Below are 13,644 nucleotides of genomic sequence, written 5' to 3' on the forward strand. Positions count from 1 at the left end.
GGAGGGGTTAGGGTTTGGGGTGCAGGTCTGGGAGGATTTGGGGTGCACATTTGGGGTTCAGGTGTGGGTTTGAGTTTGGACTTTGGGGTTCAGCTGTGGGGGTTTGGGGTTTGGGGTTGTGAGGTGTTGTGGTGTGGCTCCAGGTGTGGGATCCATGAGATTTGGGGTTAGTGAGATGGGGAAGGTTTTGGGGCATGTCTGACCCCTCCTGGGGTTTTGGGGTTGGTTTTCGGGTGTGTCTGACCCCCCTGGGTGTATTTGGGGCTTTTGGGATTTTTTTGGGGTGTGTCTGACCCCTCTGGGTGTATTTGAGGTTTTTCAGATGGTTTTGGGTTGCGTCTGAACCCTCTGGGTGTATTTGGGGTTTTTGGGATTTTTTTGGGGTGCGTCTGAACCCTCTGGGTGTATTTGGGGTTTTTGGGATTTTTTTGGGGTGTGTCTGAACCCTCTGGGTGTATTTGGGGTTTTTGGGATTTTTTTGGGGTGTGTCTGAACCCTCTTCGGGTCCTTTCCCAGAGCAAGGAAGGGAAGAGCCCCCTGCACATGGCAGCGATCCACGGCCGCTTCACGCGCTCGCAGATCCTCATCCAGAACGGTCAGTGCTGGAATTCCGGGAATTTTGGAATTCTGGGAATGTTGTGAATCCCTGGAATCTTGTGGGGTTTTGGAATGTTGTGAATTTTCGGAATGTTGGGAATTCTGGGAATAATGCTGTGAATGGTGGGAATTCCCTGGAATTCTGGGAACGTTGTGAATTTTTGGAATCCCAGGAATGTTAGGAATTTTTTGAATGTTGGGAATGTTTGCAATCCCGGGAATGTTTGGAATCCCAGGAATGTTGGGAATTCTGGGAATGTTGTGAATGTTGGGAACTCCCTGGAATTCTGGGAATGTTGGGAACTTAAGGACTGTTGGGAAATGTTGTGAATCCCAGGAATGCTGTGAATTTTGGGAATGTTTGGAATGTTGTGAATTCCAGGAATGTTGGGAATGTTACGAACATTGGGAATGTTCTGAATTCTGTGAATGTTGGGAATGTTGGGGGCTTTGGGAATATTGTGAATCCCAGGCATGCTGTGAATTCTGGGAATGTTGGGGATTTTGGGAATGTTGTGAATCCCGGGAATGCTGTGAATAATGTGAATTTTGTGAATCCCGGGAATGCTGTGAATTTTGTGATTCCCAGGGATGTTGTTCATTCCCGGGGATGTAGTGAGTGCTGTGAATGTTGTGAATTCTGGGAATGTTGTGATTCCAAGGGATGTTGTGATTCCTGGGGATGATGTGATTCCTGGGAATACTGTGATACCTGGGAATTTTGTGGTATCTGGGAATGTTGTGATTCCTGGAATGTTGTGATTCCCGTGGATGTTGTGATTCCTGGAATGTTGTGATTCCCGTGGATGTTGTGATTCCTGGAATGTTGTGATTCTGGTGGATGTTGTGATTCCTGGGATTGTTGTAATTTGTGGGAATGTTGTGATTCCCAGGGATGTTGTGAATGCTGGGGATATTGTGATTCCCGGGAATGTTGTGATATCCAGGAATGTGGTGATTCGTTGGGATGTTGTGATTCCGGGGATGTTGTGGTATCTGGGAATGTTGTGATTCCTGGGAATGTTGTGATTCCCGGGATGTTGTGATATCTGGGAATGTTGTGATTCCCGGGGATGTTGTGATTCCTGGGATGTTGTGATATCTGGGAATGTTGTGATATCCAGGAATGTTGTGATATCTGGGAATGTTGTGATTCCCGGGAATGTTGTGATTCTCGGGATGTTGTGATATCTGGGAATGTTGTGATTCCTGGGAATGTTGTGATATCTGGGAATGTTTTTGATTCCCGGGATGTTGTGATATCTGGGAATGTTGTGATTCCTGGGAATGTTGTGATATCTGGGAATGTTTTTGATTCCCGGGATGTTGTGATATCTGGGAATGTTGTGATTCCTGGGAATGTTGTGATATCTGGGAATGTTTTTGATTCCCGGGATGTTGTGATATCTGGGAATGTTGTGATTCCTGGGAATGTTGTGATATCTGGGAATGTTTTTGATTCCCGGGATGTTGTGATATCTGGGAATGTTGTGATTCCTGGGAATGTTGTGATATCTGGGAATGTTTTTGATTCCCGGGATGTTGTGATATCTGGGAATGTTGTGATTCCTGGGAATGTTGTGATATCTGGGAATGTTTTTGATTCCCGGGATGTTGTGATATCTGGGAATGTTGTGATTCCTGGGAATGTTGTGATATCTGGGAATGTTTTTGATTCCCGGGATGTTGTGATATCTGGGAATGTTGTGATTCCTGGGAATGCCGTCCCGCAGGCAGCGAGATCGACTGTGCGGATCGCTTTGGGAACACCCCCCTGCACGTGGCTGCCCGCTACGGCCACGAGCTGCTCATCAGCACCTTGATGACCAACGGGGCTGACACGGCCAGGTGAGAGCCAGGTCCTGGCAGGGAGCAGGGAACCGGCTGGGAGGGTCCTGGAAGGGAGCAGGGAATGGTCTGGGACAGTTCTAGAAGGGTTCTGGGATTTTCCTGGGAATGTTGCTGGGATTTCCTGATGCTGCTGCTGCCCCAGTCCCATTCCTTTTCCCCGTCCCAGTCCCATTCCCATTCCCTGTCCCAGTCCCATTCCTTTTCCCCGTCCCAGTCCCATTCCCTTTCCCCGTCCCATTCCCCATTCCCATTCCCGTTCACATTCCCAGTCCGATTCCCATTCCCCATTCCCATTCCCCATTCCCATTCCCCAGTCCCAGTCCCATTCCCCATTCCCATTCCCCATTCCCCATTCCCATTCCCAGTCCAATTCCCATTCCCAATTCCCATTCCCACTCCCCATTCCCAGTCCCAGTCTCAGTCCCATTCCCTCACTGGTCTCTCCCAGGCGTGGTATCCATGACATGTTCCCTCTGCACCTGGCTGTGCTCTTCGGCTTCTCCGACTGCTGCCGCAAGCTGCTCTCCTCAGGTGAGTGTCCCCACCTGGCCCTGTGTGCCAGAGTGACCCTGGGGACACCCACGTCACCCTGGGGACACCCTGGGGACACCCTGGGGGCTCCAAAATCACCCTGGGGACGCCGAAATTACCCCTGGGGACACCCTGGGGACACCAGAATCACCTTGGGCACACCAAAATTACCCTTGGGGACACCCATGTCACGCTGGGGACAGCAAAGTGACCTTGGGGGCACTGAAATCACCCTTGGTGACACCCAGGTGACCCTGGGGATAGTAGGGTGACCCTGGTGACACAGAGGTGACCCTGGCAAAACCAAGGTGGCACTGGTGACACACCTGGGGGCACCTGGTGACACTCAGGTGACTCTTGGTGATACCCAGGTGACCCTGGTGACACACAGGTGACTCTTGGTGACACTCGGGTGACTCTTGGTGACACTGAGATGACCTTGGTGACACCCAGGTGACTCTTGGTGACACTCAGGTGACCCTGGTGACACAGAGGTGACCCTGAGGTGACCTCGGTGACACCCAGGTGATGCTGGTGACACAGAGGTGACCCCTGGTGATACCCAGCTGATGCTGTTCACACTCAGGTGACCCTGGTGACACTGAGGTGACACTGAGATGACCCTGGTGACCCCCAGGTGACATTTAGTGACACTCAGGCGACCCTGGGGACCCTGAGGTGACCCGTGTGTCCCTGTGTCCCCAGGGCAGCTGTACAGCATCGTGTCCTCGCTGAGCAACGAGCACGTTCTGTCAGCCGGCTTCGACATCAACACCCCCGACAGCCTGGGCAGGACCTGCCTGCACGCCGCTGCCTCCGGAGGGTGGGGACACCTGGGGACACACCTGGGGACACACCTGGGGACACACCTGGGGACATACCTGGGGACATGGGGATACAGGGATATGGGGATATGGGCACACAGGGACATGAACACCCCCGACAGACTGGGCAGGACCTGCCTGCACGCCGCCGCCTCTGGAGGGTGGGGACACCTGGGGACACACCTGGGGACACCTGGGGACACACCTGGGGATACAGGGATATGGGGATATGGGCACACAGGGACATGAACACCCCCGACAGCCTGGGCAGGACCTGCCTGCACGCCGCCGCCTCTGGAGGGTGGGGACACCTGGGGACACACCTGGGGACACCTGGGGACACACCTGGGGACATACCTGGGGACATGGGGATACAGGGATATGGGGATATGGGCACACAGGGACATGAACACCCCCGACAGCCTGGGCAGGACCTGCCTGCACGCCGCCGCCTCCGGAGGGTGGGGACACCTGGGGACACACCTGGGGACACACCTGGGGACACACCTGGGGACACACCTGGGGACACACCTGGGGACATGGGGATACAGGGATATGGGGATATGGGCACACAGGGACATGAACACCCCCGACAGCCTGGGCAGGACCTGCCTGCACGCCGCCGCCTCTGGAGGGTGGGGACACCTGGGGACACACCTGGGGACACCTGGGGACACACCTGGGGATACAGGGATATGGGGATATGGGCACACAGGGACATGAACACCCCCGACAGCCTGGGCAGGACCTGCCTGCACGCCGCCGCCTCTGGAGGGTGGGGACACCTGGGGACACACCTGGGGACACCTGGGGACACACCTGGGGACACACCTGGGGACATGGGGATACAGGGATATGGGGATATGGGCACACAGGGACATGAACACCCCCGACAGCCTGGGCAGGACCTGCCTGCACGCCGCCGCCTCCGGAGGGTGGGGACACCTGGGGACACACCTGGGGACACCTGGAGACACACCTGGGGACATGGGGATACAGGGATATGGGGATATGGGCACACAGGGACATGAACACCCCCGACAGCCTGGGCAGGACCTGCCTGCACGCCGCCGCCTCTGGAGGGTGGGGACACCTGGGGGGACACCTGGGGACACCTGGGGACACACCTGGGGACACACCTGGGGACATGGGGATACAGGGATATGGGGATATGGGCACACAGGGACATGAACACCCCCGACAGCCTGGGCAGGACCTGCCTGCACGCCGCCGCCTCTGGAGGGTGGGGACACCTGGGGACACACCTGGGGACACACCTGGGGACACACCTGGGGACATGGGGATACAGGGATATGGGGATATGGGCACACAGGGACATGAACACCCCCGACAGCCTGGGCAGGACCTGCCTGCACGCCGCCGCCTCTGGAGGGTGGGGACACCTGGGGACACACCTGGGGACACCTGGGGACACACCTGGGGACACACCTGGGGACATGGGGATACAGGGATATGGGGATATGGGCACACAGGGACATGAACACCCCCGACAGCCTGGGCAGGACCTGCCTGCACGCCGCCGCCTCTGGAGGGTGGGGACACCTGGGGACATACCTGGGGACACCTGGGGACACACCTGGGGACACCTGGGGACATACCTGGGGACACCAGGGGACATACCTGGGGACATGGGGACTGCTGGGGACATGGGGACACACCTGGGGACAGCTGGGGGGAAAAGGGGGCACTTGGCGACAGCTGGGGACACTTTATGTACCTGTGGGACAGTTTTGGGTACCTTAGGGACATTTTAGGTTACTTGGGGACATTTTGAGTACCTTGGGGACATTTTGGGTACCTTGGGGACACTTTGGATGCCTTGAGGACACTTTGAGTGTCTTGGGGACATTTTGGGTGCCTTGTGGGCAATTTTGGGTACATTTTTGGGTACCTTGGGGACATTTTGGTTACCCTGGGGACATTTTGGTTACCCTGGGGGCATTTTTGGGTGCCTTGGGGACACTTTGCGTGCCTTGGGTACATTTTTGGGTACCTTGTGGACATTTTTGTGTCCCTGACCCCCTGTCCCCCCTGCAGGAACGTGGAATGTCTGAACCTGCTGCTGAGCAGCGGCGCTGACCTGAGGAGGAGAGACAAATTTGGGAGGTGAGCGGCCCCGGGACCCCCTCCCAGCCTAGGGGGGACATTCCCAGAACCCCAAAATCTGGGAGGTCCTGGAAGGGCTCCTAAAGTGTCCTGGAAGGATTCTGGGTGTCTTGGGAAGGTCCTGGAAAGGTTCTTGCAGGTCCTGGAAGGGCTCCCAAAGTATCCTGGAAGGGTTTTCAGGGTGTCCTGGGAGAGTCCTGGAAGGGTTCTGGGGTGTTCTGGGCTCCTGCAGGTCCTGGAAGGGTTTCTGGGATGTCCTGGGTCCTGGGATGGTCCTGGAAGGGTTCTTGGGTATTCTGGGAGGGTCCTGGAAAGATTTCCAGAATGTTCTAAGCTCCTGCTGGGTCCTAGAAGGGTTTCTGGGATGCTCTGGCTCCTGGGATAGTCCTGAAAGGGTTCTTGGGGTGTCCTGGGATACTACAGATCCTGGAAGGTTCTGGGGTGTTCTGGACTCCTGTAGATCCTGGATGGGTTTTCAGGGTGTCCTGGGAGAGTCCTGGAAGGATTTCCAGAATGTTCTAAGCTCCTGTTGGGTCCTGGAAAGATTCTCAGTGTCCTGGAAGGGTTTTGGAAGGATTCTGGGTGTCCTGGGTTCCTGCAGGGTCCTGGAAGGGTTCCCAGAATGTTCTAAGCTCCTACTGGGTCCTGGAAGGGTTTCTGGGATATCCTGGGTCCTGGGATAGTCCTGAACGAGTTCTTGGGGTGTCCTGGGCTAGTGCAGGTCCTGGAAGGGTTCTGGGATATTCTGGGCTCTTGTAGGTCCTGGAAGGGTTTTCAGGGTGTCCTGGGAGGGTCCTGGAAGGGTTTCCAGAATGTTCTAAGCTCCTGCTGGGTCTTAGAAGGGTTTCTGGGATGTTCTGGGTCCTGGAAAGGTTTTCAGGGTGTCCTGGGAAGGTCCTGGAAGGGTTTGAGGGTGTCCTGGGAAGGTCCTGGAAGGTTCTGGGTTGCCAGCCCTGTTCCAGGTGAGCTCTCGGGCCGTGCTGACCCCTCTGTCCCCGTGTGTCCCCAGGACCCCCCTGCACTACGCGGCGGCCAACGGCAGCTACCAGTGCACGGTGACGCTGCTGACGGCCGGGGCTGCGGTCAACGAGCCCGACGGGAAAGGCTGCACGGCCCTGCACTACGCGGCTGCCTCGGACACCTACCGCAGGTGAGAGACACCTGGGACAGGTGAGACACCTACCGCAGGTGAGAGACACCTGGGACAGGTGAGACACCTACCGCAGGTGAGAGACACCTGGGACAGGTGAGACACCTGCTGCAGGTGAGAGACACCTGGGACAGGTGAGACACCTGCTGCAGGTGAGGGAGGGAAACACCTGGGACAAGTGAGGGAAACACCTACCGCAGGTGAGAGACACCTGGGACAGGTGAGACACCTGCTGCAGGTGAGGGAGGGAGACACCTGGGACAAGTGAGGGAAACACCTACCGCAGGTGAGAGGCACCTGGGACAGGTGAGACACCTACCGCAGGTGAGAGACACCTGGGACAGGTGAGACACCTACCGCAGGTGAGAGACACCTGGGACAGGTGAGACACCTGCTGCAGGTGAGGGAGGGAAACACCTGGGACAAGTGAGGGAAACACCTACCGCAGGTGAGAGACACCTGGGACAGGTGAGACACCTGCTGCAGGTGAGGGAGGGAGACACCTGGGACAAGTGAGGGAAACACCTACCGCAGGTGAGAGGCACCTGGGACAGGTGAGACACCTACCGCAGGTGAGGGACACCTGCGCAGGTGAGACACCTGCTGCAGGTGAGGGAGGGAGACACCTGGGACAAGTGAGGGAAACACCTGGGGCAGGTGAGGGAAACAAACACCTGGACAGGTGAGACACCTACCGCAAGTGAGAGACACCTGGACAGGTGAGACACCTGCTGCAGGTGAGGGAGGGAGACACCTGGGACAAGTGAGGGAAACACCTACAGCAGGTGAGGGAAACACCTGGGGCAGGTGAGGGAAACAAACACCTGGACAGGTGAGACACCTACCGCAGGTGAGACACCTGGGACAGGTGAAACACCTCCTGTGGGTGAGAGATACCTGGATAGGTGAGGGAGGGAAGCACCTGGACAGGTGAGACACCTACCGCAGGTGAGGGAGGGAGACACCTGGGACAGGTGAGGGAAACACCTGGGACAGGTGAGGGAAACAAACACCTAGATAGGTGAGACACCTATTGCAGGTGAGGGAGGGAAACAACTGCAGCAGGTGAGACAGACACCTGGTACAGGTGAGGGGGGGTGGGGACATCAGGGGACACCTACCACAGATGAGACTGGCACTGGGGGCACTGCTGGCACCTACGACAGGTGAGACTGGGGGGGCACCACGGACACCTACTGCAGGTGAGGGGGTGGGACTGGGGGCACCGCTGGCACATGCCTGAGGTGGCACTGGTGACACCAGGGTGTCACCAGCCCGAGGTGGCGCTGGTGGCACTGAGGGTGGCACCATGGTGTCTCCATAGGCATTGTCACCAACCCAACATGGCACTGCTGGCACTGGAGGTGACACTATGCTGTCCCTGGGGGTTTTGTCACCAGCCTGAGGTGGCACTGGGGGTGGCACTGGGGTGTCCCCGTGGGCGTTGTCACCAGCCTGAGGTAGCACTGGTGGCACTGGGGTGTCCCCGTGGGTGTTGTCACCAGCCTGAGGTGGCACTGGTGGCACCGGGGTGTCCCCGTGGGTGTTGTCACCAGGCTGAGGTGGCACTGGTGGCACTGGGGTGTCCCCGTGGGCGTTGTCACCAGCCTGAGGTGGCACTGGTGGCACCGGGGTGTCCCCGTGGGTGTTGTCACCAGGCTGAGGTGGCACTGGTGGCACCGGGGTGTCCCCGTGGGTGTTGTCACCAGCCTGAGGTGGCACTGGTGGCACCGGGGTGTCCCCGTGGGTGTTGTCACCAGCCTGAGGTGGCACTGGTGGCACCGGGGTGTCCCCGTGGGCGTTGTCACCAGCCTGAGGTGGCACTGGTGGCACTGGGGTGTCCCCGTGGGTGTTGTCACCAGCCTGAGGTGGCACTGGGGGTGGCACTGGGGTGTCCCCGTGGGTGTTGTCACCAGCCTGAGGTGGCACTGGTGGCACCGGGGTGTCCCCGTGGGTGTTGTCACCAGCCTGAGGTGGCACTGGTGGCACTGGGGTGTCCCCGTGGGTGTTGTCACCAGCCTGAGGTGGCACTGGTGGCACCGGGGTGTCCCCGTGGGTGTTGTCACCAGCCTGAGGTGGCACTGGTGGCACTGGGGTGTCCCCGTGGGCGTTGTCACCAGCCTGAGGTGGCACTGGTGGCACCGGGGTGTCCCCGTGGGCGTTGTCACCAGCCTGAGGTGGCACTGGTGGCACTGGGGTGTCCCCGTGGGTGTTGTCACCTGCCTGAGGTGGCACTGGTGACGTTTCAGAGCAGAGACTCATTCAGGAAGCAGTGACGAGGAGCCCCTGAAGGAGTCCAGGCTGAAGGAGGCGTTTTTGTGAGTGCTCGGCTGGGAATTTGCTGGGAATTCACTGAAATTTCCTGGGAATTTTGCTGGGATTTTGATGGGAATTTGCTGGGAATACACTGGGAATTTTCTGGGATTTACTGGGAATCTGATGGGAATTTCCTGGGAATATACTGGGGGTTTACTGGGAATTTGACAGGAATTTGCTGGGAATTTACTGGGTATATGCTGGGAATTTTGATGGGAATTTTGCTGGAAATTTTCTGGGAATTTGATAGGAATTTTCTGGGAATTTTGCTGGGAATTCTGCTGGGAATTTTGCTGGGAATTTGCTGGAAATTTTGCTGGGAATTCTGGGAGTTTGATAGGAATTTGCTGGGAATTTACTGGGAATTTTCTGGGAATTTTGATGGGAATTCTGCTGGGAATTTTGATAGGAAATGGATAGGTATTTGCTGGGAATTTTACTGGGAATTCTGCTGGGAATTTTGATGGGAAATGGATGGGAATTTGCTGGGAATTTTCTGGGAATTTTGATGGGAATTCTGCTGGGAATTTTACTGGGAGTTTTACTGGGAATTCTGCTGGGAATTCTCTCTCCGGGGCAAGGAAACACCCACCCTCATCCTGGGGCCAACCCTGCCCTCCCTGCTCTGGGAGATTCCTGCTTTGGGATTCCAGACCTTTCCCTACAGATGTTTTTCACCTTTTTCCTTCTCTTTTCCTCTGTCTTGCCATTCCAGCTGTTTGGAATTCCTGCTGGACAACGGTGCTGACCCCTCCCTGCGGGACAAGCAGGGCTACACCGCTGTCCACTACGCGGCTGCCTATGGAAACAGGCAGAACCTGGAGCTGGTGAGGGACCCCTGAGCCTCAGGGAAGAGGGAAAATATTCCCAGGAGAACAGGGAAAATCCTCCCAGAAACGTGGGAAAATATTTCCAGGAAAACAGGGGAAATCCTCCCAGAAAAGTGGGAAAATATTCCCAGGAGAACAGGGGAGATCCTCCCAGAAAAGTGGGAAAATATTCCCAGGAGAACAGGGAAAATCCTCCCAGAAACGTGGGAAAATATTTCCAGGAAAACAGGGGAAATCCTACCAGAAAAGTGGGAAAATATTCCCAGGAGAACAGGGGAGATCCTCCCAGAAAAGTGGGAAAATATTCCCAGGAGAACAGGGAAAATCCTCCCAGAAACGTGGGAAAATATTCCCAGGAAAACAGGAAAAATCCTCCCAGAAAAGTGGGAAAATATTCCCAGGAAAACAGGGAAAATCCTACCAGAAAAGTGGGAAAATATTCCCAGGAGAACAGGAAAAATCCTCCCAGAAAAGTGGGAAAATATTCCCAGGAAAACAGGAAAAAACCTACCAGAAAAGTGGGAAAATATTCCCAGGAGAACAGGGAAAATCCTCCCAGAAACGTGGGAAAATATTCCCAGGAAAACAGGAAAAATCCTCCCAGAAAAATGGGAAAATATTCCCAGGAGAACAGGGAAAATCCTCCCAGAAAAGTGGGAAAATATTCCCAGGAGAACAGGGAAAATCCTCCCAGAAAACTGGGAAAATCTTTCCAGGAAAACAGGGGAAATCCTCCCAGAAAAGTGGGAAAATATTCCCAGGAGAACAGGGAAAATGCTCCCAGAAAAGTGGGAAAAATATTCCCAGGAAAACAGGGGAAATCCTACCAGAAAAGTGGGAAAATATTCCCAGGAGAACAGGGGAAATCCTCCCAGAAAAGTGGGAAAATATTCCCAGGAAAACAGGGGAAATCCTCCCAGAAAAGTGGGAAAATATTCCCAGGAAAACAGGGGAAATCCTCCCAGAAAAGTGGGAAAATATTCCCAGGAAAACAGGGAAAATCCTCCCAGAAAAGTGGGAAAATATTCCCAGGAAAAAGGGAAATTTTGGGATCAGGATTTTGGACTTTCTCTGGATCAGGAAAATTGGGAATTCTGGATTAGCAGCGCCCACAGGCAGCTCAGGGAACGTCACATCCCAAATTTGGGATTTTGGGGATTTTTTGGATTTTTTGGGATTTTTGCTCCTGCACCCACAGCCAGCTCAGGGAATGTCACATCCCAAATTTGGGATTTTGTAATTTTTGGGATTTTTTTGGGGATTTTTGCCCTTGGACCCACAGGCAGCTCAGGGAATGTCACATCCCAAATTTGGGATTTATTTGGGATTTTTGCTTCTGCACCCACAGGCATCTCAGGGAACGTCACATCCCAAATTTGGGATTTTGGAGATTTTTTTGGGATTTTTGCTTGTCCACACACAGCCAGCTCAGGGAATGTCACATCCCAAATTTGGGATTTTGGAATTTTTGGGATTTTTTGGGGATTTTTGCCCTTGGACCCACAGGCAGCTCAGGGAATGTCACATCCCAAATTTGGGATTTATTTGGGATTTTTGCTTCTGCACCCACAGGCATCTCAGGGAACGTCACATCCCAAATTTGGGATTTTGGAGATTTTTTTGGGATTTTTGCTTGTCCACACACAGCCAGCTCAGGGAATGTCACATCCCAAATTTGGGATTTTGGAATTTTTGGGATTTTTTGGGGATTTTTGCCCTTGGACCCACAGGCAGCTCAGGGAATGTCACATCCCAAATTTGGGATTTATTTGGGATTTTTGCTTCTGCACCCACAGGCATCTCAGGGAACGTCACATCCCAAATTTGGGATTTTGGAGATTTTTTTGGGATTTTTGCTTGTCCACACACAGCCAGCTCAGGGAATGTCACATCCCAAATTTGGGATTTTGGAATTTTTGGGATTTTTTGGGGATTTTTGCCCTTGGACCCACAGGCAGCTCAGGGAATGTCACATCCCAAATTTGGGATTTATTTGGGATTTTTGGGATTTTTTGGGGGGATTTTAGCTCCTGCACCCACAGGCAGCTCAGGGAATTGTCACATCCCGAATTTGGGATTTTGGGGATTTTTGGGATTTTTTTGGGGGATTTTTGCTTGTGCACGCACAGGCAGCTCAGGGAATGTCACATCCTGAATTTGGGATTTTTGGGGAGTTTTGGGATTTTTGCTGGATTTGTGCTGTTGCTGTTGCAGCTGCTGGAAATGTCGTTTAACTGCCTGGAGGACGTGGAAAGCACCGTCCCAGTCAGCCCTTTGCACTTAGCTGTGAGTTCCTGCAGGTCCTGGTAGGGTCCTGGAAGGGTTCTGGGGTATCCTGGGGTCCTGGAAGGGTTCTAGGGTATCCTGGGAGGGTGCTGGAAGGGTTTTTGGGGTGTCCTGCTGGGTCCTGGAAGGGTTCTGGGGTGTCCTGGGAAGCTCCTGGAAGGGTTTTTGGGGTGTCCTGGGGTCCTGCTGGGTCCTGGAAGGGTTCTTGGAGTGCCTTGCTGGGTCCTGGAAGGGTTTTTGTGGTGTCCTGGGAAGGTCCTGGAAGGGTTCTAGGGTATCTTGGGGTCCTGGAAGGGTTTTTGGGGTATCGTGCTGGGTCCTGGAAGGGTTCTGGGGTGTCCTGGGAAGGTCTTGGAAGGGTTTTTGGGGTGTCCTGGGGTCCTGCTGGGTCCTGGGGTATTCTGGGGAGGTCTTGGAAGGATTCTGGGGTGTCCTGGGAAGGTCCTGGAAGGGTTTTGGGGTGTTCTGGGAGGGTCCTGGTATGGTCTTGGAGGGTTTTTGGGGTGTCCTGGGCTCCTGTAGGTCCTGGAAGGGTTCTGAGAAGGACACTTTGGGTACCTGAGGGTCACTTGGCTCCCTTGGGGTCACTTTGACTCCCTGGGGACACTTCACCTCCCTTGGGGACACTTTATCTCTCTTAGGGTCCCTTCACCTCCCTTGGGGACACTTTATCTCTCTTGGGGACACTTTACCTCCCTTGGGGACACCTTGACTCTCTTGGGGTCACTTTGCCTCCCTTGGGGACACTTTACCTCCTTTGGGGACACTTTATCTCTCTTGGGGTCACTTCACCTCCCTTGGGGACACTCTAACACCACGTCCACGCCCAAGCTGTGTCCCTGCTGTCCCCAGGCCTACAATGGTCACTGTGAAGCCCTCAAGGCTCTGGCTGAGACCCTGGTGAACCTGGACGTGCGGGACCACAAGGGCCGCACCGCGCTCTACCTGGCCACCGAGCGCGGCTCCAGCGACTGCGTGCAGGTGCTCACCAGCCACGGCGCCTCCGCCCTGGTCAAGGAGAGGAAGAGGAAGTGGACTCCTCTCCACGCTGCAGGTGACCCCGCAGGGATGGGGAGAAGGGCTTGGAAAAGTTGGGTGCGCTCCGCAGTTTCTTGGCATGGAAAAAAATGGA

The 13,644-nt window shown here is 55.0% G+C and overlaps 1 protein-coding gene across 3 annotated transcripts in view; it reads left to right on the forward strand.

Annotated features, from left to right (window-relative positions):
- The window catches only part of ANKRD52 (ankyrin repeat domain 52), a 45,734-nt gene that overhangs the window by 13,171 nt on the left and 18,919 nt on the right, over nt 1-13,644 (forward strand). For 2 of the 3 annotated variants that reach the window (XM_062510887.1, XM_062510889.1), the window contains exons 9-18: nt 517-595; nt 2,331-2,445; nt 2,897-2,979; nt 3,685-3,802; nt 5,862-5,930; nt 6,940-7,080; nt 9,330-9,398; nt 10,112-10,223; nt 12,441-12,512; nt 13,365-13,566. In XM_062510887.1, the coding sequence (XP_062366871.1) occupies nt 517-595; nt 2,331-2,445; nt 2,897-2,979; nt 3,685-3,802; nt 5,862-5,930; nt 6,940-7,080; nt 9,330-9,398; nt 10,112-10,223; nt 12,441-12,512; nt 13,365-13,566 (1,060 nt within the window). Of the gene's footprint in view, nt 1-516; nt 596-2,330; nt 2,446-2,896; nt 2,980-3,684; nt 3,803-5,861; nt 5,931-6,939; nt 7,081-9,329; nt 9,399-10,111; nt 10,224-12,440; nt 12,513-13,364; nt 13,620-13,644 lie in introns of all 3 variants that reach the window. The other variant, XM_062510890.1, reaches the window with a different exon arrangement.

Source organism: Cinclus cinclus, chromosome 30 (genome assembly GCF_963662255.1).
Source record: "Cinclus cinclus chromosome 30, bCinCin1.1, whole genome shotgun sequence".
In the NCBI taxonomy this organism is placed as follows: domain Eukaryota; kingdom Metazoa; phylum Chordata; class Aves; order Passeriformes; family Cinclidae; genus Cinclus; species Cinclus cinclus.